Source organism: Halichoerus grypus, chromosome 10 (genome assembly GCF_964656455.1).
Source record: "Halichoerus grypus chromosome 10, mHalGry1.hap1.1, whole genome shotgun sequence".
Classification (NCBI taxonomy): domain Eukaryota; kingdom Metazoa; phylum Chordata; class Mammalia; order Carnivora; family Phocidae; genus Halichoerus; species Halichoerus grypus.
The window spans coordinates 87,020,392-87,048,168 of record NC_135721.1 but is presented as its reverse complement, the minus strand read 5'-3'; the positions used below and the strand labels follow the sequence as shown (position 1 = coordinate 87,048,168).

Here is a 27,777-nt window from a genome sequence, read left to right as displayed (position 1 = left end):
GCAGTGATGTGTGCACCATAAATTTAGGGATTTAGTTTTCAATTAAAAATCTGTTGTGTTTTTTTTTCTTGTTGTTCTTGTTTTCCCCTCTTCCTCTGAGTATTGCCCTTACAGGAAGAAGGGAGACTTTGGTTTCAGTGCTTGGTTAGAAAGTCATAATCAGGCTCTGCCAACAGAGACCTTATACCTCAACCTTGAGGGTGGGTTTTGCTGAAAAGCTGTGCAGTCAGGTGGAAAATGGAGAAATCTTGCAGCTCTTTTTGGTCCAGAGCCTCTGGTTTTGCCTCTCTCAGCCCTCTCTCTCTAACCCAAGCCTGAGCTTTGCAGGAGGATGTAGTCCATGCTGAGAATGGTTTTGCTTGCCCAGAGAAAAGGTTCTGCGCTAGATGTCCATATATGCTGGGTGGTGCCTGTTTTCACAGAGATGTTCTTGGGGCACTGTGTCTGCTGTTGACAGGAAGGAGTGGAACATGTTGCCGTTATTGGAGCTTGAATAGAACCACCATGTTGCCTACAAGCCGCAGAGGATGCTGCCTTGGCTAAGGTAGTAGGGCTAGTGTGGCGTACCCTGGGGTGCCTGTGAGTTTTTCTGTGTAGATGAATTCTGGCTCAGAAGGTCCTGCAGGGCAAGTCATTCATCACCTTCTTCGGCTCTCTGCCCAAATGACAGGGTATCAGAGAGGCCTGCCTCCCTGACCACCAGTATAAAATAGCAACCGCCCCCATCCTGGCACACTCCCTCTCCTCTTCACTCTGCTAGGTTTTCCCTGTAGTCTTTTTTTTTTTTTTTTTTATGCATCAGAACATATTCACAACAGCAGCACTGGTGTATTGCTTGTGTCCCCTCTTAGAATAAAGAACACAGACTTTATCTACTTTGTTCACTCTTGTATCCCTGGATTGTGGACCTCAGAGCCAAGAACATTTTATAGTGAGATGACCACACTTCTGAGAAGTTAAGTGGCTCATTCAAGGTCATAAATGTGTCTAGTGGCAGAGTGATCAGAATTTTTGTTTACTTCTAGTATCTTGGGTTTATCTTGGGAAAGCAAATTTTGGTGTATTTGTGGCTTGAAGAGTTTCAATTCAGTGTTCTCTTTCTAACTACAGTTCCGTAGGGTAATTTTGGCTGCCTGTGTCTGTAGGTTGAAGAGAATGACTTCCCTGGAGCAGCACATTCATTGCTTGCTTAGAGTCTATGAGACCTTGTTTTATCAGGGCGTTGTTCAAAGGGAGGGGCTGAACCACAGGGAGGAAAGAGTGGCACTGGGCATTTCTCCCGCCATCTCAAGTTAAACGTGTTGAAGGACAGAGTTAATTAGGCAATTACATAGATTTGTGAGTGCTCACAGTCACTTATTCTGGATTTGCTTGGCCAGCAAACCATGTGAGGCCATGGCTTCTGATCCCCTAGATGATTTGGTTTCAAAGTTAGGTCTTTCTCCTTTGTATTATTTTTCTGAGTCCTGCCCTTTTATACTGATAGTCCCAGGGTTTTTGTAGACCTCAGTACAGAATCCTGCAAGGCAGGCACTGGATAGGAGGTGTCTTGTGGGGGTAGCAGCAGAACTTGGGGTGGCTCCTTGGCAACTGTCCGGTTTCTCAAGGTGCCTTGATTGCGACACCTGAGGCTGTGGAATGAGTAACGGGATGACTGAAAAGGATTAAGAAGAGTTGAAAGGAGAGGGCTTTGATAAAACAGCCTACTGAAATCTTCCCTCCGCCTGAGGGGGCAGGCAGGGAAGCAAATAAACTTGTATGGAGGCACATACCAGCAGCCCCTGACTGACCACAGGTGCTTCGTACCACGTTTCACTTGCCAACTTCTGCTGCTGGCTATTGTCAGTTACTGAGATGGGAGCAGGTTCTGGAATGCAAACCTTTAGCTTTAAATTGCTATGGCCTGTGAGGAAATGTGCTGATCCAAATCACTGATTCAGGTACCTAGAGCTTTGAAGCCGTTTTGCCTTCTTTCTAGCTGTATGACCTTGGGCTAGTTTTCCAATCTCATGGAACCCCACTTCCTTTCTTTCTGTAAAATAGAAATGGTTTTCTTCTTTGTAAGGTTGTTGCAAGGGCTTCCTGTGCTTTATATTAAAGTACTTGTATATTTTTTAGTGTGCCAGGCACAAAAATACATATTATTGAAAATATTGTGGAAAGAATGAACACACAGTGTGTGCTTCTTTACCATCTTTTCCTTTGTGGGATGGGAGAGATTTATTTGTTGGTAGGAAGAAGGAAGAAAGGAGGAGACAGAAAAATAGAGGGAAGCATAAATATCATCACCATTTCACTTTGCCTTTTCATTGAATTATGAAATGTGATCATTGCATGGCCTTGTCTTACAGAGTAGTCAGGGAAGGCGGTCAGAACACTGCCTTTATCAGCCCTACGGAGTTTATGTAAGCCCTAATAAAGTCCTAAAACAGTTTTTTATTTTATTTACTTATTCACAAAGTCTTTCATTGTGATTCTAATTCTGAGAAAGCTATAATGGGTGTGCAGAACTCAAAAAGAAACTGTTACATAACTGAGGAAAATTCATCTGTTTTTATAATATGGTTCTTTGTGGTAGATCATGATTTTTAACAAAAGATGCTTTGAAGAGAGAATTTTCTTTTTCAAATGCCAAGGCAAGAGTTCTTCCTATTTTCTTTGGAAATATCTTTTAAGCTATCAATTATCTTTATTGATTTTGACCTAGTTAAATTTTAGATGGACATGGTATGAGTTTGCATGAGCATACTTTGACTTTGAAAACTTGAGTTGATGGTATGAATGCATCATTTCTGGCAAGAGATGCTATCAAATGGACCTCAAAGGGAAATTCTAAGGGTGGGTTTTCTCTCAAATCTCTTTTTTTAAGGAAGAATAGGGGAATTATGAGGAATGAATCAAATTCATGAATATGCTTATGAATATTCAACACAAGCATATTAAGGGTTGGATACAGACTTTGAAAACTAGAAGGAAATAAAAAGTATGTCAGAGACCACATGAGGGAAGAATTATGCCCTCTACACTGTGTCAGTGCTGAGGACACAGCAGCAGAAGTAGTTGAGGTTCAGAAACTAGGTTATATTTGTATTTAGAAATCTTTCAGGGAGACACGAAGCTGCTTACAGGATGACGTCATATGAATACTGTAAATATATCTGGGTTCAAGGGCAGTGTTAGTGTCAGCTTCTTGAAGTGCTGAGAAAAGGTAAGGAACAATTTGAAAACCTTAATTAAAGGTTGGGTTGGTGATAAGTAGGAAGGGACCATAGGCGGATCAGGAGCCCAGAATGGAATCTGAATCCCTTGCATCGTTTAATCTCTTGCCTCTTTTCTTTTCTTTTTTCTTTTCTTTTCTTTTCTTTTCTTTTCTTTCTTTTCTTTTCTTTTCTTTTCCCTTCTTTTCTCTTCTTTTCTCTTCTTTTCTCTTCTCTTCTCTTCTCTTCTCTTCTCTTCTCTTCTCTTCTCTTCAGTAATCTCTACACCCAACATGGGACTTGAACTCATGACCCCAAGATCAAGAGTTGCATGCTTTACCAGCTGAACCAGCCAGGCACCCCTAATCTCTTGCCTTTTGATTTGTGTCTGAAACTTCCAACTCTTTTTCTCTGTCTAGGCCAATGAGAAGAGTTCGGTTTGAGTGCTTTAGTGATGCGTGAAATGATATTTCAATATTGAGATTGTGCTGTGGGTAAATACTGAAAATCTGGTGTCCTGTGGGTTATGGGGAGAAATGTAGGGGAGCTTTTTGGTGGAGTAGGGGTTAGTGATTGGAGGAGAAGGAAGGGAACCCACAAAATTCTGTGTTTCATCTTTTGTGGGTAAATGGTTAGACATTGTAATAAACAAGCTTTTCATTAAAATTCACTGCTCTGTGTATGATGCCTCCTAGAGTCTTATAGGAATCATGGGAATCCTGGAACTCTGGGCTTCAGCACTATGTCTGCTCTGGCTTCACAGTGGTTGGTGTAGTTGAGCCCTTTTGGTTGTTATGCTGTGGTGTAACACTGGGCTCCCCAACTGGTCGGTCAGGTCACAAGGCCACAGTTCCCTTCTCTGAGTCTTTCTTATCTCCTCATTTGAGAAACTGAAAAGTTAAAACTATATATAAAAAAATAAAGACAGGATTCCCTGCTTTGGAGTTAGGGACCTGTGGTCACCTTGCATAATGCTAAGGGAAGGCCAAAGGAAGAGGAGTTCAGATTGAGGATTATGTTAAGGATAAACATGGATCATTAGTATTGTGGTAATTTAAAAAGGAAGTGTAGTATATGATGTGGTTTTAAGTAAGAAAATATTTCAGTGTCTAATAGTAGTTACAGGTACTGTTAATTTGTATGGGGTCTCAAGAGAAAAATGCTGGTTGTATATTTTGTTTGAAATCTTAATGAATAGACATTAATTACGTTGTGATAGATTTGTATAAGTAGGTTTATCTCTCCCTCTGCCCAAAGATATCTCACATTGGAGGGAAACATCTAGCATGACCATGGTCGTTTTGAAGTTGGGAAGGTTTGACCTTGAAGGACCTGCCCCCTGCCTTGAAAGCTCCTCAGATGCCATGCTCAGCCGTGCTGACCTCTCTGCCGATGGCACTGCTGCCCTGTCGGTGCTCTCAGTCATGATACTGCCCCCTGGCACCAGGGCTGCCGCCTCGTGTGTGACCTATTGCAGAGGGTTGTGACTGTCACCATTTCACACAGGAAGCAAATGATGTCCAGAAGAGGTTAAGTAACTGGCCTGAGGTCGCCCTCCTAGTGTGTGGTGGACTTGGGCTTTGGATCTAGGGCTCCCGGCTTCCGTGCCTGCTTTGGGTGCCATTCTTCTGTAGTATTTAAGTATCTTACTGTGTGAAATAAGAGGAACTGATTTTTATTTTTTTATTTTATTTTTTTTTTAAAGATTTTATTTATTTATTTGAGAGAGAGAGAATGAGAGAGAGAGAACACATGAGAGGGGATAGGGTCAGAGGACGAAGCAGACTCCCTGCCGAGCAGGGAGCCCGATGCGGGACTCGATCCAGGGACTCCAGGATCATGACCTGAGCCGAAGGCAGTCGCTTAACCAACTGAGCCACCTAGGCGCCCCAGAGGAACTGATTTTTAAATTTTCTTATTTTTCTCCCTTAAAAACATTAATAGAAATTTTTATCATAACAATAGCAATCATACAGAAAAGTAGAGAAAGGTGAACTCACCATTTTTTGTAGCTTGAGACCGTCAACAAATATGAAAATAATGTTCATTACATGCAGTTCTTGCTGTGAGAGCACTTAAGTAGGGAATGTGTGTTCTAGGAGTTGTGCATTGTATCTCCATTGGTCATTTTCTTTTGTCCAGTGCTTAGTTAAAATACCGTCAGGAGTATATAGTATTTTAATGTATCTTGACAGAGTCATGCAATCAAATTTCAGTTCTAGCATTACCACATTGACTACTTAGCTGTTGAATATAGCATACTGTATCTCATAGTGGCTAATAACTTTATGTATATGTTTGCCTATAGTAAAGGATATGGAGTTTGTTATGCTATTAGACATTCTTTTGTTATTTTAAACTAGAATTGCTGAATCTGAAGTCAGTTGAGTTTTTCAGATAATTAGGGGGAAAGGCAGTTGCATATGTGTATTAAATGTTAGTGATAGCTTGTTTGCAGAATCCCAGATCTCTTGTTGTAGATGCTTGGATTTGAAGATTTTCCAGTGCCTTTTCTTTTACTATTAATCTAAGAATAGATATGCTGATTTTTTTTGTCCTTTGTATTTTCTGAATGCTTACTATTGGTGCTTTTTAAAATTTCCAGTTTCCCTCTTAAAATAGGATTCCTCACACTTGGTACTGTAGTCCAGCCACTGGCTCACATGTGTACCATACCACGGGGCTACTGCCTCCTTTGAAAGGGGCACTGTCCTCTTTAATGCAGCTTCACTAGGTGTCTTTAAAAAGCAGCTGCCCTTTCTTCCCACCTGACCCACTACCCAGCCATATCCCTCCGTGTCTTTGAAGAAATTATGCATAAACTCTCATGGCAGCATTTCTTTTCTTGCCCCTTTCATGTATGTGTCCATCTAAATTGTCTCCACTTCTCAACATGAAGGTGCTTTTTGCTACAGTGCTGGCTCACCTAACTGGAACTTGCTTGCTGTCTGTCCAGCAAACACCCCCCGCCCCCCGCCCGCCCTGCCGAATCTGTCCTAGAACACAGCTGAAAATGACAGAACAAGCATGCAGAACCCAGATGACTGGGCCCTTTCTTTGTAGGAGTCAGAATATTACCACCTTACGTAATGTTCCCTGAGGCTGTCACTTAATTGCAAGGACAGGATAGTAATTGATGTTGATAATAATTTCCCTGAGCCATTAAGAAAAGTAACTTTAATGTACTCAAGAATTCAGGGTTTGGAAAGATTTCCATCTAGATTGGGCTTTTAAAGAAAAAAGACGTATGCATCAAAACGACTCATTTATTGGGGAGTGGGCACTAGAAAAAAGTTTTTCATGCTGATTATTTTGATTGTAATTCTTAGTAGACATTAAATCTGTACATTCTCTGCTACTGAGGCATAATTGTCCTTTTTTTTTTTTTTAAAGGATTTTATTTATTTATTTGACAGAGAGAGAGAGCAAGAGCAGGACACAAGCAGGGGGAGTGGGAGAGGGAGAAGCCGGCTTCCTGCTGAGCAGGGAGCCTGATGCGGGGCTCAATCCCAGGACCCTGGGATCATGACCTGAGCCGAAGGCAGACGCTTAACGACTGAGCCACCCAGGCGCCCCAGCATAATTGTCCTTAAAGGGAATGTTGTTCCAGATAAGATAGCTCCAACCTAAGAAAGACATAATTCTGTATTGAGGTCTTTAATTTTAAACTCTTGAGGGAATAGAAGCACTGTCTTCTTATTAAATTGCAAGTCTGGACTGATCTCCTAACGCTCACATATTCCTGTGCTTTCTTTGCCTTCCTGCTCATCCACAGCCCTGATCATGGAAGGGAGGAAGAGGCAGATAAACAGTTGTTGACTGTAATGAGAAATATTAGTTACAAGGATGAAATGTGCAAAAATATGAACCTACTTACCTCATACTTGTTTGGGTTGTGGAGAAGTGTGATGGGAAAAGCAGGTGTCGGTGGGGATATGTTGCCATTATTGCTGCTCTGTTGTAAGGAGGTGTTTAGAAGACTGAGGTGTTTCCTGAAGTGCTCTGAGCTGTCTCTCTCAAGTTAATTATGTGGTTCCTTATCTTAAATGGCTTATGGAGTGCTGTATGGGTAAATATGCCTCTCCTCTTTGGTTGAGTTTTGGAATTTTCACAGACACTTCCTAGAGAAGAGCACTCAGGAGTGGGGGGACTGTGGTTTTGGGTTTACAGTGCAGAACCGGTGAAGCTGGTCTTTGCCTTTGGGGTGGATGGATGTGGAATCTTAGAAAGAGTGGTCAGTGGATTTCCCAGTACTGAGCTCATGCCATTCACACATGGTCATGTAGGTTCATATTTGTCCTTTGAAATAAGGAAATATAAGGGGGAGCAGATTGGAATTTAAAAAAATGTTTTAATCTTTATTAGGGCAGTTTTAGGTTCATAGCAAAATTGAGAGGAAGATACTGAGATTTCTATATACCCCTTGTTCCCACATGTGCATAACCTCCCCCATTATGACATCCCCCACCAGAGTGGCACATTTTGTACAATTGATGAATCTACACTGACATGTCATAATCACTCAGAGTCCATCGTTTACATTAGGGTTGCTCTTGGTGTTGTACCTTCTGTGGGCTTGGACAGATGTATAACAACCTGTATTCATCATTATGGTATAGTACAGAGTAGATTAACTTCCCTAAAAATCGTCTGTGCTCCGCTTGTTCACCCTCCCTTCTCCTGTTGGAATTTTTAAGTTGAACTATGTGTGATGTGATAAGACATCCTGGGGAGAAAATTGGCACACCGGGGGCATAGCCCCACTGGTGTACGTCCTTCCTGCTCTCTGGGTGTACTTTCTTGTCTGTAAAATCAGCTATTTTGTTAACTAGGCTTGCCTATCCTTTCAGCTCCTGGACATTTCAGAACATAAGTTCTTTGTTTTTATTATAAACATATTTGACATTTCTTAGAATTTATGTGTTATAAATCTGACCTTCACATATCAAAACCCCCAGCTAAGACAATGAGTGTATATGTTACTGTAAGTAAATACTGTATAGTCCAAAAAGGATATGAGAGCTTCAATTTGGGCTTTTTAATACAAGCTTGGAAAAGTGATTTCCAAACTTCAGAATGCATAAGAATCACTAGAGACTGGCTTAAAAAGTCATGGATTCCTATACCCCACTTAATGGAATTCTCATGTGTCGGTCTGGGATGGAGCCTGGAAATCTATACATCATGGGTGAAAGTGAATGATTTTTGTAATTGAATTTGACATGCTTAATAGAAGTACTTAACATCTCTCTCTCCCATAGTAAACCTCTTATATCTAAAATATTACATCTGCAAACCAACAGAACACCACTAAAAAATCATTAAGATCAAGTAACAGTTCCCAAGTTGGATGGGAATGAGGAGCAGCTGGTCCGTTGCCTCTTCTGCGGCAGCCATACACATCACCCCTTGATGGAATGCCCTCTTCCGACTCAGTGGGAGACGGGCATCTTCTTGGTCGGGTGCAGAGTATGAAAAGCTCCTTTTGTCCTTATGTTTGGAGAGAGGTGATGCAGTTTTGTGACAGATCTAGTCCTGGGTGAGTCGCTGAGTTCTCCCCCTTCCTCCTGGCCCGTTGATACCTGTATAAACTGTCCCTTTCTGGGATTTGGTAAGGAGTATTTGCAGTTCAGATCTCAAGTGATCCGCATCTTGTTCTTTGATGATCTTTGAGAGCATCGGGGCAATCCTTGAAGGCCCTGCTATAGCCTCCATGGTGGGTCTACACTATTAGCCTCACAGTGATGGTCCCTTTAACAATACCTTCTGCGCCTCGTGCCAGAGCAGACCAATTGGTGTCACACTGTCCTGTTTGCTAAGTGTTTCTGCTACAGAGTACAGTGTTTCTCTGTCACCATGTTTGTGCCCCTTCTTGTGGATTTTTTTTTATACCCCTCTAAATTATAAACTTCCTGAGGGCTGATGTGGTGTTTTATCTCCCCTGGAAGCATGGGGCATGTCCTGGGCACTGGTTAAAAATAGTCAGTCTTCAGTTTACTGAGTTTTGGTGTTGATGGGTTTTTCTGTTAAGCAAATAGAAAACCAATATAAGGAAGTTAATCTCTGGAGTTTTTATTTCAGGTTAAACTCAGCAGAAAGGAAAAGCATTCTGATCTCCAGTATTTATTGAAAGAAAATTTATGGTGATATGAAGGAAGCAACAAACAAGCCTGTTAACGAGTTTCAGAAAGCCAAGGGTGAGGGGCTTGAATGTGTTCACATATACCTTCAGATTCCCTAAAGAATTCCTTCAGGATGTTCTTTCATTGACTTTTCCTGATTTATCATAGGAGAGTAAAGTCAGATTAAGTTTTTATTATTGGTTACTACATTTCCATGTTTGATTATAATCACTTAAAATATTTATGTTACAGAATAGTATACTTGGCAGCTCCTATGTAAGTTGGTTTAATGGGATGTTTGTGGTCATTTCTGTTTTAAAGTTTACAGCCTGATATAGGGAACAAGTCTGGGTATGAATCTTGAGCTGATTAACTTAACCACTTAATCTTTTCAAAGCTTCAGTTTCTCTTTCTATGAAATGGGGACATTGGTACCTATGTTGGGTTGTATCAGGAGTAAGTGAAAGTGCATAGATAATGCTTTGTTCACTACATGCCCTAAGAGTGGGGACATCCTGGTGCCTTGTGTCCTGTTCTTACAGTCCTATCTCTCGTACTGGAATGCTTCCAAGGAGTCACAAGGGTCATACTTGCTGGAGTTCAGGCTGTGATGTGCACCCCTCTGGGTTGTTGAGGGAAGAAAATATTTGTTGTTCCTGAATTGTGTTTACATATCTTGCAAAGTGTCAGAAATTTAATAGAGTTTTCTTCTCTAATAGTCTGTCCACTCTCTCAGGCTGAGTGAGTACAAAAGCTTTATGATTCTGTGAAGAAAGGTAAGAGTTAAGTAGGAAGCTCTGAGTGCAGAAAAGGAGCTGCTAAGTTACAGTGCAGGTCCTTGTTAAGGCATGCGATGCTGATGCCGTACAATGACAAGGGATGATTGGTGTTGAACAGCAGCATGACCATCCCCGAGGAGACGAGTCCTGAGTTAAAGACTTGGTCTTTTATTTCTTAGATTCATTTGCACCCCCTCTAAGTTTCCTCTTGTGAATGAAACCATCAGATTTTGCCTCTCAGTAAGCATGTGCATTCATTAAGCGTGTTTTAATGGAGTTAACTGGGGGTCTAGGTAAAGATTATGTAACATGAGTTAGTTACCTAGTAGTTGGTGATATGCCATCTTTTTCCTCTTGGGATTTAAAAGCTTCCCTTGGATGCTGTTCCTTCTGCCACTAGGCTCCTTTTTGTGGATTAGTGACAGACTTCATTAGAGACAGACGGACAGGCTGCCACAGTGCCCCGCATTTTAAAACCACATGGTGTGTGTGCGTGTTTTTTTTTTTTTTTCTTTTCTTGGAACATGTATCATAAATGTAATGCATATTTGCAGATGCAAGGTGGCAGTTTCGACTCTGTAACAAACATGAAGGAGAGTTAGAAATTTAGGGCATTTTCCTTAGCTTGAAGGTCTATCAAGAATAGTTTGAGTTTTCCTTTTTAAAAAAGAAACATTCATTTCCCCCATTTAAAGACCAAAAATGAATCAAATGCCACAAAGGTTGCTCTACTAAAGGGGACAGTTCTGGTTAGTGTGAGCCAGTTTGACTGTGTGAAATAATATTTATTGCAGCAACGATTTTAATTACAAATCTTGGTAACCCTTTAAGGGCATTGAGGGGAAATAATTTAAGCTATTTCTTTAAAAACAAAGGACCTCAGTAGCAGGAATTTGACAAGTTGGTAGAAATGGTAGGAGTCCATCCCTTGCATTTTATATAATCATTGTGGAAAGGGAATCCGGCTGCCATTGTACCATGGGCAGATAGCTTAATAATATTCACCTCAGAGTTCTTTATCTGTAGAATAGGATAATGGCCTGTTTTGCTGGCCTTCATCAGATTTTTTTAGGAGCTATAGCTGTGAATGGTATTTGGGGGCTTTTCCTCATTGGGTGCCTCATAAGTGCATTAATGTTCACATGGTGCCTCATATAAAAAGCCAAGGGCCTTTAGTCTCTTCCTTCTGGCATTTTATAACACTGGATGGGACACCGTGTCCAAGAAATGAGGCAATAGGTCAAGAGAGTCAAGTTCATAAATGGATGTTAGGTATGTATATTTAATGCTGACCAAATCATATACTGGGGTGTTCTAAAAGTGGATGATACACTGGAAAGAAAGGTCCTATTATTAAGTTCCAAACCTCTCCATGCACAGGCTAGGTATTTCAGTGACACAGCATGCTGGATCCAGACTCAGATGAAGGAAAGTGGTCATATTGGTCATCTGTAGGGAGCAAACTGCATGAAGCAGCCTTTAGGAGATGGTATAGAGGTCAGAGTAGAATGATAAGAGTACATGTGAAGCCTCAGACTTCAGTGAAATAATGCCTTTGCTTGTATCCTTGAGTTGCTAGCACAATGCAGTTGGTTATGATTATGTGTATTTTCTCTTCATGTACTACTGAGGGCCGTTGGTTATAGCTCTAAAGTGATGCCAAGGGAGCACGGGTAGGGCCTCCCTGATGGGTGGGGGCACCTGGCTTTTGTAGACTTAAGCTTGTAACCTACCCCGAGAGTAACCTTTAATATATTCTCTCTGGGGTAGTGTTGAGTAAATCATGGACAGATTTTTATCCTTTCAAACAACTCTTTATATGACCTCCTTTGTGCACAATTACATGCATATAGATGTTTGGTGCATTTCAGTCCCAGCTGTAGTTTTTCTCCTTGGGCTGTTGCTCGCCATTTTGGTTCTTTTTTGCAAAGATGACCTATCTGAGTGGATAGATTATTATTTGTTTCAAATTTAGAGGTTTTCTTTTTGTTTGTTTCTTTTTAAAAAATAATTAGGGATGTACATTACTTTCGTACCCTAACTGCCTTTCCCCATATTGGCCATGCTTTTTGAAAATGAGAAATGGGACTAAATTGACTAGGGTTAGGGTAGTGGCAAAGGGAATTAAGGAGAAAGGGTTCGCATAGACCTCTGGTGGGAGTGGAGAGAGGAAGACTCTCTCATCTTAGAGCCCACTATATGCCAGATATAATGGCCAGAGCTTTATGTACTTTATGCACTTTATTTCTAGCCTGCCTATTCTAAAAAGGACATTGGGATCCTACAGTGATCCTAGGAAGCTTTCCCAAGGAAATATATAGTAATGAAGTGGTAGCAGAGAAATGAAAGCCAGAATCCCAAATCTCATTTCTTTCAGTATGTTGTCTTGTTTCTTAGAAAGGAGGGAGACAGAATTCTTAGTTTCCTGATTTAAATTTAAATTTGAAATGGACCTAATTTTGGAAGACCTGGTATGCATTAATGAAGACTAATGCTTTTGCATGGTCTACCCTCTGACACAAAAATAATTGATTAGTTGTTAGGTCCTGATTCTCTAATCCCTTAGTAAGGGAAACTCATGTTCTGTGTGAAACAAATACTGAGTGAATTCACAACTCTAAGCTTTTATGCCACTGTCAAACTGCTAAGTCTTGAGAATACTCCTGTGGTCTTGAGTTCAGGCATAGAGGGAAATACTGCTATATTATAAATATCTGGAGTGGTTTTTCCCCTCCCCCACACCTCCCCTAACACATTCCCAGCACAGTGCTATTTATCTTTTTAAAAAGAACAAAAGCTGGGGGGCAACTCTTGTGACATTCTCTCATCATTTGGTTCTGTCAGCAAGAAATTTGCTTTAGTAATTTGGAAATAACCCCACTGCAGGAAGAGTAATCAGTATGTGTTTCAGTTTTGAGGGCTGCCTGGATGCTAAGGAGATAGATGATCTTTGTGTCTCTTATATAGAAAGCACTGGAAGGTTACCTAATACTCTGTTCTCTTAAGTTCTCCTCTTTGCTCTTGGATTTAAGGAAATCATAATTTGGCTTCATGGTTCTGTTAACCAGTCATAGTCATGGGAGTTGTTTTGATACTATGCTAATAAATTAATTTTCCATCTTCAGGGAAACAGGGTCCAGTTGTATTTTATTGCCGTATTTATTAATTTATTTACCATTGACTGTGTGTACTGCATGGCTCATTGCATCATAGTTATTCTTCATGATAGACCTGTGAGTGAAGTGAGCACCACTGTTCCCCTCTTGTACAGACAGGAGGCTGAGGCACTGTTATGTTACCAAGTGGAGGACATGAAGTGTGGACACGGTCTTGATGCTGGAGTCCATGCTCTGGGTCACTATCCTGTAGCTTTAGGATCCTGCCAATGCCCATGACATGAAGGACAGCTCAGTTTCCTGTGTATTAGTGCTTAGTACAGAGCTGGGGGTTACAAAGCTTAAAAAGGCTGAGGTTACAGATCCAAAACACACATAGGCAAAAATTTTAAATGAGTGATTCAGGAATGGGCATTATGAAAAGATATTGAATCTTGGACAGACAGGTAGTAAAAAATGTCAGTAGAATCAGAAATATGGGAGCCCATATAACATTCATAAATTACTACTTTCCTGACTCACAGTTGTATTCCATTCTGTGCGTCTCTGAGGTGGAGCTTCTGTAGATGTCAGATGGCTTCTTAGATCATTTTGTGTGCTGTATGGTAACACATGCACAGGGAAGCATTTTCTTTCAGAATTATGGGTTACTCAGCTGTGAATGCAGAAAGAATGCCAGACTGTTCAGCAGGGCTGTGTGACGATGTTGGGGAAGGTGTGATGATGGAGTACTGAAGCCACAGTTGAGGGGACAGTTCAGATCTGCTGAGGCTGGCCATGCTGAAAAAGCATGCTTGTGGAATGGTAGCTGGGAAATAGCTGACAGGGCAGGAGGCAGTTCCTTGGGCCGTGGACCAATGTGGGACAAGCCTGCTTCCATCAGAAGCAGAACTTGAGATGGTCTAAACTGCAGGTGTGTGTGTTGTGGGAGGTGGTGCCCCCACTTGCACGGAAGCACTTTTGAAGACGAGGAAGGTAGTTCACTTTAGAGGGAGGTGGTGGTATCTGTGGGTCGGTGAGAGTTGGGATGAGGTTCTTGGCCTGTGGATTTTATTTGTCCTGGCTACCTGTAGGTTACTTTGTTGTGTAGTTCCTGCTCGTGAACTGCTGGGCCATTGCAGGACTCCATGCCACCATGACCTCATACAGTTGAGATGTAATTGTAATACAGTGTCATTTTCATGAAGTTGTTTTGTCCTAGATGTAACTTGAGTTCCCGGGTAAGCTTTCCAGACTAAATGGAGAGCTTTCCTCAGATTTCAATTTCTGAAGTTCATAACTGTTCGTCATGAGACCACAAGCGAGGCAGGAGGCTCTTGGGAGATATAGTGATGTTCTTTCTGTTTTACATTTGTTGAAGAAGGACCATTGTCCACAAAGTCCCGAGGTAGATCAAGCCCAGGAGATCTGGGTAGCTCTTTGTTACTCGCCTGAGGAATGGCCAGCAGAGCACTGCAAAGAGTGGATGGAGAGACACAGGGCTGACAGGAATTAAATGTAGTCCTGTTCATCTGGGTGAGAGATTGACCTCACATTGGTTTGAAATGCCCAGGGAGAGAAATAATGAGTTTTACGTCCTAGGTCAGGAATTATACTATCACTTAAGAAGTCTCTCTCTCTTTCTGCATCATCCCTATCTCTTTGTACACTCCCTTATTCTGGGTAATTATTCTCCAACTTCCCTACCGTGGGACTGCAGGAAAGCTTCAAAGAAGACTGTCAGTATAACTTTTGTAAAATCAAGTAATGGGTCTTGGGAGTACAGTAGGGAAAAATGACTGCTATCCATTTCTGAAAATAAATATCAAGAGGCTTTTTTGGGTCATTTCATTCATGTAGAATGTTAAGAAAGAAAATGTGGTCAACTTGATGTATAGAAGAAAATATTAAGTTGCTTAGGTTGAGAGGTAATGATATGCAAATTGAACCTGAGAAAGAAAGGAATTGATACTTTATCAAAACTCATTGGCTCTATTACTAGTTTTGTTTATTAAGTGGAGTTCATTGGTATTACAACTCATATTGTTCTACTGGAGAGCACGGGACTATTTCATCATCACTTTTGGGAAAAAGTACAAAAGAGATAATTTATTGAAACTTCAACCATCCTGTTCTAATGATCATGCAAAACAGTGGTGCCAATTATCTTTCTTTTCTCTGTTTTTCAGGGTCGACATGTTAAAACAGGTCAGCTGGCGGCTATCAAAGTTATGGATGTCACTGAGGTAAGGTTGGGTCACAGATAATTTTAAAGAAATCATTATATAAAAGACAAGATCCTCCTGTCCCTCCAACCCCAATTTAATAATATTGTTTTGTTTGTAGAATTGATCTTGAACAAATTGCCCCCCTGTGACATAGTGGGTTCATAAGGCCCAGCAGACTAGTTGGCTTAAATTGTTGCAGATGGTCCCCAAGTAACTAGGAATCAGTAGCATTTTCTTTAAAAAAAAACAAAACAAAAACAAACTGAGTGATGTCATCCTTGGCTACTTAATGGACCATAATTGGAAACATCTTCTCTAATGGAAAAGAAAAAATTTGAGAAGGGATCGTGGAGGTCACATGAATAGGGAGATTGAGGGGTGTGGGATGGGGAAAAGCTTCTCTAGGGTATTAGGCCACATTTGGGCCATTTCTTTTATTTTTAACATGGGGAAAGAAAACAGATCCAGCCAAGTTCCCAGAGGTTTGAAAACAGAAACATCTGCTAGAATGCTGAGCAGATTGTTGGCAAAATTTAGTAGCAAAAAATAGTTCTTGAAATGGTCACATGAGGATTTACAGAGTAAATCTGTAGCTTTAGATGGGAAAGAGGAGAGATTAACTCACACAAAAGTAAGTGTATATGTTCCTGAAGTCCATACTTAACTTTTTAAAGATAACCATGGACTGTAGTGAACCAAATCCATTTTACTTTATTTTTATCTGAAATTTTACTTTTTATTCTCATGGTTACTTCTAACTTGCCTAATTATGAATAAGATTTACCATCATATATCACAGATTTTAGAGAGAGTTAGCTAGCAGCCATGGGGATCTGGGATATCTTTTTTAAATTTATTTTTATTTTTCTTTGAGAGAGAGAGAGCGCATGAGCACGCTTGTGCAGGGGGCAGGGGAGGGGCAGAGGGTGAGGGTGAGAATCTCAAGCAGTGGCTCGATATCACAACTCGTGAGATCATGACTTGAGCCAAAATCAATAGTTGGACATTTAACCGACTGAGCCACCCAGGTGCCCCGATTTGGGATATCTTTAAATCAAGCCATAGTCTTCCCCAAATCTGGGGTTGGTCTAGGGAAATAATGGCTAAACTGATCTCAGGTGTGCAGTTGAGCATTCTAGAGAGGTTTCCTTCTCCGTCCTGTTCTCCCCTTGGTCTCTAAGAACATGCTCATCTCCAGTGTGCATATTTGTAGTAAGAATTAGAAAACATTGTTACCTGTGGACTACGGGACAAATGATAGAACTTTATACAAATATTTAAAGATGGGACATTTTATGAGATGGCTGTTCTTTTTTTTCTGCCAAAGAGAATCCTGGAGACTTTACAATGAAAAGGGACCCAATGCTTGGTTAAATGGCCTAAAGATTCTTGTAACCTACTGAGATAATGGACTATTCTGTCGCCTTATAGTCACCCTATCTTGGTGTACAACTCGGGGAAATTGGATGCTTTCCAGTTAAATATTATTTTTAAGATTATTTTAAAGAGTGGTGAAGGAATAAAAATGGTAACTTAACTGTGATTTAAATACAATAGTCAGGTTATTTCTGAAGCGCCCTCCGTGAATGGAATGATGGATGGCACGTTCCTCTCAAGCCTCCATTCCTGCCACCGTGCATGGTGCTGGTGCCTCAGTGGGAAATGGTGTAGCTGGAGCCTGTGTTCTTTGGCATTTATTAACACACTTTCTGACTTGTTTATTAGCAGACTGGGCACCATTTTAAATGTAAGCTTTTGGAATTTTATGAGGCATCTGGAAGTTCTGAGAGTTGCATTCCTTTTTTTTTTTTTCCTTTCTTCCCTTCTTATTGATTGAGAGAAAGAGGGAGAGTGCGAGTGCACACGTGAGCCGGGTTGGGGGCGGGGAAGCAGAGGTTGAGAGAATCTCAAGCAGACTCCCTGCTGCGCATGGAGCTGCTGCAGAGCTCGATCCCAGGACCCTGAGACCATGAACTGAGCCCAAATCAAGAGTCAGACGCTTAACCAACTGAGCCACCCAGGTGCCCTGAGAGTTGCATTTCTTTTCTCACTTCAGCCTGTGCCGCCCTGGTTGACAGAGCTTTTGTCACCAGCCAGGCTGTGCTCTCTTCCACATCTCAAATGGAATCTGAACAAGGTTTGTCTTCTCCAGAATGACCCTCTTCCCCCAAGCCCAGCTCTGATGATAACTGTGCAGTATATAATCACTGCTTAAAAAAAAGTGTAAAATAGAGGAAAATATATATTTTTTAATTTATTATTTATTTGACAGAGAGAGACAGCGAGAGAGGGAACACAAGCAGGGGGAGTGGGAGAGGGAGAAGCAGGCTTCCCGCCGAGCAGGAAGCCCGATGTGGGGCTCGATCCCAGGACTCTGGGATCATGACCTGAGCCGAAGGCAGACGCTTAATGACTGAGCCACCCAGGCGCCCCTAGAGGAAAATATTTTAAAAAATTAAATCTTTATACTGCTACGTTATAGTAACCACTGTTGGTGCTTTGGTTTATTTACTTTTAATTATCTTTCTAGGAGCATAGCTATGAAATACATATCTACGTGTGTGATAGATGCTTTTGTATTCCACTTTTGTTGAGTTGTATACAAAAGGTATTTCCTTGCCTGCAAAATCAGGCAATGTTGGACAAATGCATTTTCAGGACTCCTTAAAAAATAATTATGCAAAACCCATGTGTTCAGGTAAAATGAAAACCAGATGGTGAGTCTTCAGAACAAATACAAACCCAATCAGCCGTTTACCATATTGGCCTCTCAGTAATGTTTCTTGTGTGCTGTTTTCTTACAGTGACCTCTCTACAGAGTAACTTCTGTGCTGTAGCTTGGGGGCACATTCAGGGCTCAGAGCAAGTGTTGCTTATGGAGAGAGGATATTGTGCAGCCGGCACCCTGGAAAACATGCCCTTGCCACCCCTCACATCAAGGGCCTCCCAGCTCTTGTCATGTTTTAGGCATTGGCCTGGCGGGGGGGGATCTGGGAGCAGGAGGGAAGCAGGCTGGCATGAGGGGAAATTTGCGGCTGATGTTTCTGGTTTCAGCTCCAGCAGAAGGGGCTGTTGGAGTGGTCCTCTTGATGAGAGAAGGATTCTGTATGGTTCCTGAATTCCACTCAGTTTCTTCTCAGGAGCAAAAAGTATGAATGCTTATGCTTTGGAAAAATCACAGACGTGTCCTGACTCTTGAGCCTCTTTCTTAGATGAAATTGAGAGGCAGTTACCAGCCTCCTAGTTATTCCTCGGGCTCAGAAGGCCAGAAAAGCAGCAGACTTGGGGAGGTAAATGGCATGGCTGCTCTTCTCCCCAGCTCTCAGCTGTTGGCATCCCTGAATGAATGTGCTCTAGGCTGGCTGCACTGAGTCCTCATCACCTCTGTACTTGATTTTGTGATCCTGGAAAATGGAGCCAACTAAAATTCGTATTTCACCCTGGGTGAGGTAAAGGTACTATGTAGGGAAGTGAGGAGTCTAGACGGGAGGCGTTTATTTGCAAGAGATGTAGGGATCTCTTTGTATGTCTTCTCAGACTTTCACAGTTTTAAGAATTGACTATCTTTAGGATTTTGAAGAGCTCTTTTTAAAGAAAGCTTGTCATTTATCAGATTGGTTGTGGGAAAGGGTTTAAGGAGCAGGTTAAGGATATGTTCAAACTGGAGAAGACCAGGACATGAGATCTATAATGTGGTGTTTTTTTTTTTTTTTTTTTTTTTAAAGATTTTATTTATTTATTTGACAGAGACACACAGCGAGAGAGGGAACACCAGCAGGGGGAGTGGGAGAGGGAGAAGCAGGCTTCCCGCAGAGCAGGGAGCCTGATGCGGGGCTCGAACCCAGGACCCTGAGATCATGACCTGAGCCGAAGGCAGACGCTTAACGACTGAGCCACCCAGGCGCCCCATGGTGTTTTTGTTTTTGAAATAATTATAGATTCGAAGAATTTGCAGAAAATTATACATGGGGAGGGGTCTCATGTACCCAGCACCCAGTTGTCTGCAGTGGTAGCATCTTCATAACTGAGGCCCTTGCCCAAAATCAAACAAAGCAAACAGTTGCTCTTAACAAGTTAAGGATTTGACCCATACTCTGATGTTCGATTATAGCAAATAAGCCTGCACCATTACACACGTCTGCCAGCATGGCTTTGGACCAGTGCAGGCCACCGGCGCTTGGCCCAGATTCAGCCCACAGAGCTTGTTCAGATTTCCCCGGTTGGACATGCACTGCTGTGTGTATATATGTTTTTGATGTGTTTTCAGGGAAACTTGATTGAAGTGATTGTTTGGATTCTTGATAAAATCCTTCCTTTCAGTCATTGTGTCTTAACGTGAGGGGCTGATAGTTTGTTTCTTACAGTTTTGGGATATCCCATTACTTTGAGTTAATGCTGTGGAAGGTAAGAAGATAAATTAACTTACATGAATAATTCTCAACTTGGGGTCTATAAACTCTCAAGAGTAAGATTTATCTCCCAATAATTAAATTTTATGTTTTCATTTTAATAATTTCCCCCGAACTTTTTACTATGAAAATGTTCATAATTACAGAACTGTTGAAGGAATGAATACGCTCTATCCCTTGCTTAGATTCAACAGTTGTTAATATTTTGTGTATGTTATATGTATATTATTGTGGCACCATCATGACCCTTCACTTGTATGAGTGTGCTTCTCTTAAAATATGGTCTTCCACATAATCATAACAACAACTAAAAGAATTAATGCTTACAGAATTTCGCTTGATGTTCAGTCTGTATTCAGATATCCTCAAATGTGCCAAGGCTTGTGCATTATATTTGGTTATCTTTTGACTCAGTTTTTGTCTAGATCAGTTCCTCTGTGTCCTCCTGGCCCTGCCCTGCCCTTCCCTCCCCTCCCCTCCCCTCCTCTTCCCTTCCCTCGTCTATTTCATTTTTAAGAAAGTGACTTTTGGAAGAATCCAGCCAGTTGTTTTGTAAAATATCCCACATTCTGGATTTGACTGTTTCCTTGTGTTGTGCTTTAACTGGTCCCTCCCTCCTACATTTCCTGGAAACTGGAAATTAGGTTGGGAGGCTTGATTAGACTCTTGATTAGATCGTGTGTGTGTGTGTGTGTGTGTGTGTGTGTGTGTGTGTGTGTGTGTATTGGCAAGAATGCCTCATTCGTGGTATTAGATCCTTCCTGTTGTATCATATCAGTAGGCACAGCCCTTCTAGTTGTCTCACTATTAGTGAAGCCAAGTTCAGTCTTTGATTAAAGAGGGAGCTGCCAGAGCTCTGCTCTCTCAGGATGCATTGTTAGCTTTGCACTTTGTAAATAATCTCCAGGGCGATCCTTTGGCACTGTGTGAATATTCTGTTCACCAACAACTTTTTAACTAACTGTTTTGGCATTCATTTGGTGATCCTTCCCTGATTCAGTTATTATGGTGAAATGATGACTTTTAGATTCTGTTCTCTATATTAGCATTGGTCTATAAAGAAGAATTTCCTTACCTACTATCACCCTTCTTTGTTTTCTCTCTTTTTCATGGGCAATTCTATTTATTCAATGTGTTTCCATCAGTTAAAGTTATTACTACTTATTTAATCAAATTGTGCCTCATCTGGCCATGGGAGCTAATCCATGCCCTTTGACAGGACTCCTTTAATTTTGAGTACTTCTGTGTTTTCTAGCACAGGTAGGTATTTGAAGCTCACTGGCCAGAATTTGGAATCTCTTCCGCTCAGGAGCCTTAGTTCCTTTTAGTGGGAAATATATTTAGAAACCAGTATCTGAATGCTTCTCCTCTGAAATGTTTTTCCTTAGAATATACCTCTTAAGGATTTATAGTCAGAATGCTATGCTCAGAAGTTACTTGAAATAATTCCTTTCTCTGCATGGTTCATAAATTTGTTTTGCAGCTTGGTTCAGTTTCTGTTGAGTCATTTATAGGGCTTGCTTTTTCTCTGGATTAAATATAATTTTCAAATGTGTAAATCATTTACATTGTTCAAAGTCAAACTATATAAAAAGATACGCATTTTGATAAACAGTTTTTAAAAAGCTTAGTCTAGGTCATCTGGATGATGGACCCACCTCATACCCAACTATTGCCATGCAGTTTCAGTGTCCTGATTTGTGTTTGTCATTGCTTTGGGCAACATAGGGCTAAACATTTCTTGGGGTGATGCAGAGAGAACAAAGGCAAACTTAGTATGTCATGTTTCATGTCAAACTGAGGTGAAATGGTGCTCTGTGGAATGATGTTTCATTGCAGTTCATCACCATGGAGTGGGAGAGTTGCATCCACTCCAGTCTTCTGGCCAGTCCCATAGTCTTTTCTCCACTTGGCCGTTTTGGCATGGAATGGGGTTAAAATAGTAGATTCTCTAAGTATAGTTTCTGGACCTGCACCAATACCTGGGAACTTGTTAGAATGCAGTATCTCAGGTTCCACCCAGACTACTGCATCAGAAATTCTGGGTTGGGGCTAGGGCCCAGCAGTCTGGGTTGTAACAAGCCCCCTTGGGGATTCTCTGTACACTCAAGTTTGAAAACCCTTACTTTAGTGGAACCTTAGGAAAGAAAGAAGCCTCATATCTATGAGTGAAGAATTCTTGCTCAGGATTACATTGCTAGTTAGATTATAGGGATTAGAACCCAGATCTTTGATTCTCAATTGAATGAGCCTTTGAAAGTATAACAGTTTCAAAAATTAGGTTCTAGGTAGAACTGATTTGATCTGGACCTTAAAGATTGGATGAGTCTTGACCATTTTTCTCCTTTCTAAAGTTTGTTTTTAGCAAATCAGCCAGAGCAGACTTTTTTTTTTTTAAGTCTTAGGGCCAACATGTTTGTGGTTGGTAATCGTGGCATATTCCTTGGAGGAAGGGAAGATGCTGGGCCTGATGCTCGTTGGGGTGCAGGAAGTCAGCCAGCATATTTTACTGAGTACCCTTCGTATTCCTTGCACTGTGTTCCTAGGGATGTGAGAATAAAAGTTATGCAAAAATAACGGCTTTGCCTGGAACAGCCAGTACAAACCTAGCCTCTGCCCATCATCAAACTGGAGAGTCAGGAGCCACAGAAGGGGCCCATTGCTAAGCAGTATAGATCACATCTGGGAGAACAGTGTTTGAGCACCATCTGAGCTAGGTCCATGGAAGAGGAGGGGGACAAATTTCTTGCTCTTCAGGACTTACTGCTCTGACAATAGGGAGCAAAACAAACTTACTCTAGTGACAAAGCAAGGCCCTGTCAGGCTTCACAATTTTATCTCTTTTCATTTGGAGGGGAGCACAATGTAATGAATGTGCTGTTCTTGTCTAGACTTAAAATAAGAACAAAAGGAAGGGAGGGAGCGATCTCTGTGGACTGTGGGACCTGTTGTTCCTCAGAGACCAGTGAAATGCTGCAGGCCTTCTAGCATGGTACTGGCTTCTTCCCTTTCAGGCAGCTGCTGGCGCTTGGTCCCTGCCCTTCCGTGGCTCTGGCCCGCTCACCACAGCACCACTGAGGGTTGTCAGGAGAAGCCGGCTGTGTACCCGTGAGGCTGCGTGCAGCTGTCAATTTTCACAGCAATTGGGCGCCCTCCTCCGCCTCCCCCCACCCCTGTCCCAAATTGTCTGTCTGTCCTTGTTTTTTGTTTTTTACCTTTCTTAACAAACTATCTTCTCTCTCTTTGCGCCTGAGACAGAAACTGATGTGCCAAGTTTATGGGATGCCAAATTTCCCTATCTGGCATTTTCTTATCTTTGATAATTTCTAACTTAATTTAGATGATCTTGATCTTAGATTGCAATTCCTAATTAGGATTGTTTTCCTTAGTCAGCTTTTTTATAGATAAAGATCAGAAGTTGTACAAGTTGGACCTCTTTTATTATTATTATTATTTTAATATTGGTACAAGTCCTTGAAGAAAAACTCTTAAAGAGATTGACTAAATTTTGATTTATTTTAATTAAAAAGTATGACAGTGATTTTGAGAACTAACAATTCTACTGTATCCTCAAAAAATATAGCAGTATTTCTCAGCCTTATTTTCATTATCACCTCCCTAAGAAGCCTTTGAAGATATTTTTTCCTAATCACTCCTGATGGAATTTAAAAATGTCTGTATATCTGTTCATGTTCTGTATGTATGTCTTTATGCTCTATACATAAAAGTGATAAGTTTTTTCCTCCACCTCCAAAACCTACTTTTCATCCCTGTTGGGGAGGGGGATGATATCACTCCAATTGAGAATACCTGGTATATACATAATAAAATAAATTAAAATTAAAAACAAGAATACCTGGTATAGAATAAGATAAATATACAACCTTACACAAATAAGCCAGAGTAAGGATTATGCTGTTTCTAATATTTTCTCTTTATAAAAAAATTTCCTAGATATTAGAATTCATCTAAAGTGATGAAGAAGATCTACTGACTGGGAAAGTGTAGAGTGCATGAAGTGAACTAATATATTTTTTTAAGGACTTGTGCCAGCCATCACATATGGTATGGTACAGGCACTTGCTTGAATTCACACAGCAGACTTTGAGACAGAAAGCATCCCTCTTTTTAGAAAGAAAGAACAAAGCTTGGGACTCGTTTCCAAGCTTTTCTGATTGTAAAGCTTGCTCCTCTTTCTTCTGAATCCATCTATCCTTCTTTTCCCAAAGTAATATGAAGGGTGAAGGTTGAACTTCTCAAGAAATAGGTACCTGTTGAAGTGTTTTAAAAATAACTATGCTGCTGGTGATATGATAGTGAAATTTTTTAAAGGATTAGGTTTTTTTTTTTTTTTTGCAGAGATAGAATATATTTCTATTTTAGATTAATGGAATATATTTCTATTTTGGATTAATTCATTTTAACTTAAGAATGTAACTGGATTTTACATAATACCAAAATTCTTCTATTCTTATCTATTTAATAAGTAAATAAGCAAAGGGAGATTAAAACTAAGTCAGCTATATACCTCAGACATTTTAGGTTTTTCATGTTGAAAAGCCTTCATTTTACTTATGGATGACAACAGTTGATATTCAGAAAGGCAGTCTGCCCAGAGTTTCATAGCTTGTTGCCAAAACAGCATCCCAGTCTTCCTTTCATTGCACCATGATATCTCCTGGTTCACATTAGGAGCATGGCATAGTGGTGTTCTGTAGTTGGGTTCTAACACAGTAGCAAATGACAAGTTGCAGTGCCTTGTAAGTTGTAGGTACTCAGATCTTTGATGAATTGTATAGGATGGTCTATTTTTGGTGGACACTTGGAGAAGCTTATAATAGATACGCAGTATTGTTTCATTGTCCAAGAAAATTACGGTAATATATTGTTGCCACAGAGGACTTTGAAGATATGATCCTGTTTCATAGCATTCTCAATCTTTGTAATAAAAAATACTAAAAATAATCATGGATGTTATACATTAACCATTAATCCCAGCGATGGATCATTCCAAGCACCAATTCAGTGCCTGGCATATATAGAAGGCATTTCATGAATGTTTGTTGAGTGAATGAATAATGTCAGTTCTAGGACACGTTAGAAATCTACTAGAGTGTCCCTTCTTTCTTTTTCTATGTGAAGAAAACCCAAAGCCTAAAGAAGTTATATATAGTTGGTTAATGGTTTTGTATGAGTGTGTGTGTGTGAACACGTGTGCTTTTGTATATGAAACTATTTGAAAATTAAACTTTTAATCTTTTAATTATATATCCTGATATACCCTTTGAGATGTGGTAAAATGGGGAAGCAGTACAATTGGAAAGAACAGATTTCAAATATCCTGTGCCCATTCCATTTGAAACACGTCACCTTTTAAAATGGTAACCCTTTTTTATAGTCTTTTTTTTTTTTTTTTTAAGATTTTATTAATTTATTTCACAGAGAGAGAGAGAGAGCACAAGTAGGCAGAGCAGCAGACAGAGGGAGAGGGAGAAGCAGGCTCTCTGCTGAGCAGGGAGCCTGGTGCGGGGCTCGATCCCAAGACCCTGGGATTATGACCTGAGCCGAAGGCAGATGCCCAACCAACTGAGCCACCCAGGTGCCCCTGGTAACCCTTTTTTTTTTTTTTTAAAGATTTTATTTATTTGACAGAGACACAGCGAGAGAGGGAACACAAGCAGGGCAAGTGGGAGAGGGAGAAGCAGGCTTCCCGCAGAGCAGGGAGCTCGATGTGGGGCTCGATCCCAGGACCCTGGGATCATGACCCGAGCTGAAGGCAGATGCTTAACGACTGAGCCACCCAGGCGCCCCCTGGTAACCCTTTTTAAAAGGACCTCCTCAACGTCCCCAGCCATGTTTTTCTAAATTTAATTCCAATAGCTGCTTCCTAATTGAAATTCTTTTTATAGGCCCTGAGTATAAATTCATAGCCTAAACTAAAATGCCTGTATAATAAAACTTACTGGAATTGCTTGTTTTCTTACTCTGTCAGTGTCCAGTGAAAATCCACAGTAAGAACATACAGTGTCTTAAGGTGCTATGACAACAAAAGAGCTTTTAGAATAAAAGCTTTGTTTAACTGGAGAAAGCTCACTGCCTCCCTTCCCTTCAGCATCATATCCCGAGAGAAGAAAAGTGAGAAATCTCTAGTGACAGAATCCCTATCTTCTAATTATTCTGACTTTTGTACTTACGCTATAGAAAAGAGTGTTGACTTTAGTGGGAATGATGAAAGTAAGATTAGAGAAACAGCTAGTTGGTTGGCTAAGTTTTTAGCTTCCACAACTGCAATATTGTGGGTGCACTACTAATCCATACATGGCCTTGAAGCAGTGCAGGAAGCTAGGTTCTCTCTACCCCAAGGTAGGAAAGCTGTCCTTTGGTGCAAGAGCAGACCCTGAGAGAGTACCCTCTCTTCCTATTATTCCCCATGACAGCTTGGCTGTGCCACAGATGAGACTCTGTCCCCTAGATTTTTAACTCTGCACGCTGATGTGGCATGACAAAGCCTAGATTATATTATAACTTGTAATCCTGCCCCAAAACTTGTGTTTCTTTTAATTGTTCACTTTCACAGATTCAAATTTGTCCCTTTGAACCTTGGGCATTATATTTATTCAGTATGTGTTAGAGGTTTTCAGTGATCTTTAGGATCATTGTAATTGTTCAGCTTCTATTCAAAGCCATGGTGAGGTGAAAGAAATTGACCTGCTGGCTCCTCTCCCTCCTACTCACTGCTGCTAATTGGTCTCCCACTCTGACACAGAGCAGAAGCCCTGAGTAGGTGGAAACCTGCCTCTGAACCCGGACTGCTCCTGTGATCTGCGATCCAGTGGTTGTCACGGTGTCTGGGGGCTCTGAACCCATGCCAGTTTTTATCTTGTTTCTTTTATCTGGACATTCTCAGATACCTTTTTTCTTTCTCCTTACTATACCTGTGCTGTAGCAATGTGTTTTCAGGTTTGAAAAGGTTTGGAAGAAGCCACTTCTCAAGGGTAACTGTGTCTACTTGCCTTGTCTGTATGTGAAGTATAACATGAATACAGAAAAAGGCATACATTATAAGTTCAGTGAATTTCCAAAATGTGAACACATCTACTCATGAACCAGCAACTAGATCAAGAAACAGAACATTGCTAGCTCCCTAGGAGTGCCCTTGGTGCCCCCTTTCAGTCAGTAATTCCTCCCCCCCCAAGAATAAGCAGTATCCTGAGTTCTAACACGAGAGATTATTTTTGCTTGTGTTTGTACTTGATATAAATGGAACCATACGGCACTGTTAGGTCTGGCTTCTTTCACTTAACATTATATTTGTGAGATCCATTCATGTTGCTGGTTTATTTATTTTCATTTCTTTTAGTATTGTATTGTGTCTCACTAGCTTCCAAGTGAATTCATCTCTCCAGTTGGGCGTTAGAGCTGGCCATGCAGCCTAGCACCATCTTGCACATAGTAGGTGCTGAACTGACTTGCTGCAGAAATAGAAGGAAATTTATCTGGTGTAGAAACTTATCCTTTAATAGATAAGAGATGCTGAAGTGTATGTTATAGGGACACCTTCACTTCTTTATTTCTCATGTTTGGGCATGATTAAATATTTAACCTCTTTCCTGATTTAATATTATTTACTTAACTGCAAGAGTCATGAGAAAGAGTGGGTAATGTTGCTAACTTTTGATGACTGGAAATAAAATATGATTTAGGAACTTCTTTGAGAACTCCCATCTTCACTGGAGACAGAACTTTTTCCACTGTCACAAGTCTTCAGCAAAGAGTTTTTTTAATACCGCACCCTTGGGGATTCTTGTTTGGCTTGGGTCTTAGCAGTGATGTCACACTGTTGTCGAATTTTCATCCTGTTTGTGAGGCTGGTTGGCTTTTCTGCTGACCTTGCTGCACTTGGAGCATGTCCTCCCCACCTCCCTTAAGGTGGTGGAGGTTTGGGGT

The 27,777-nt window shown here is 40.9% G+C and overlaps 1 protein-coding gene across 50 annotated transcripts in view; it reads left to right on the top strand.

The window, feature by feature from the left end:
- MAP4K4 (mitogen-activated protein kinase kinase kinase kinase 4) overlaps positions 1-27,777 on the top strand; it is a 191,025-nt gene that overhangs the window by 67,941 nt on the left and 95,307 nt on the right. For all 50 annotated transcript variants that reach the window (XM_078056775.1, XM_078056766.1, XM_078056742.1 and 47 more), the window contains exon 3: positions 15,383-15,439. In XM_078056775.1, the coding sequence (XP_077912901.1) occupies positions 15,383-15,439 (57 nt within the window). The remainder of the gene's footprint in view (positions 1-15,382; positions 15,440-27,777) is intronic.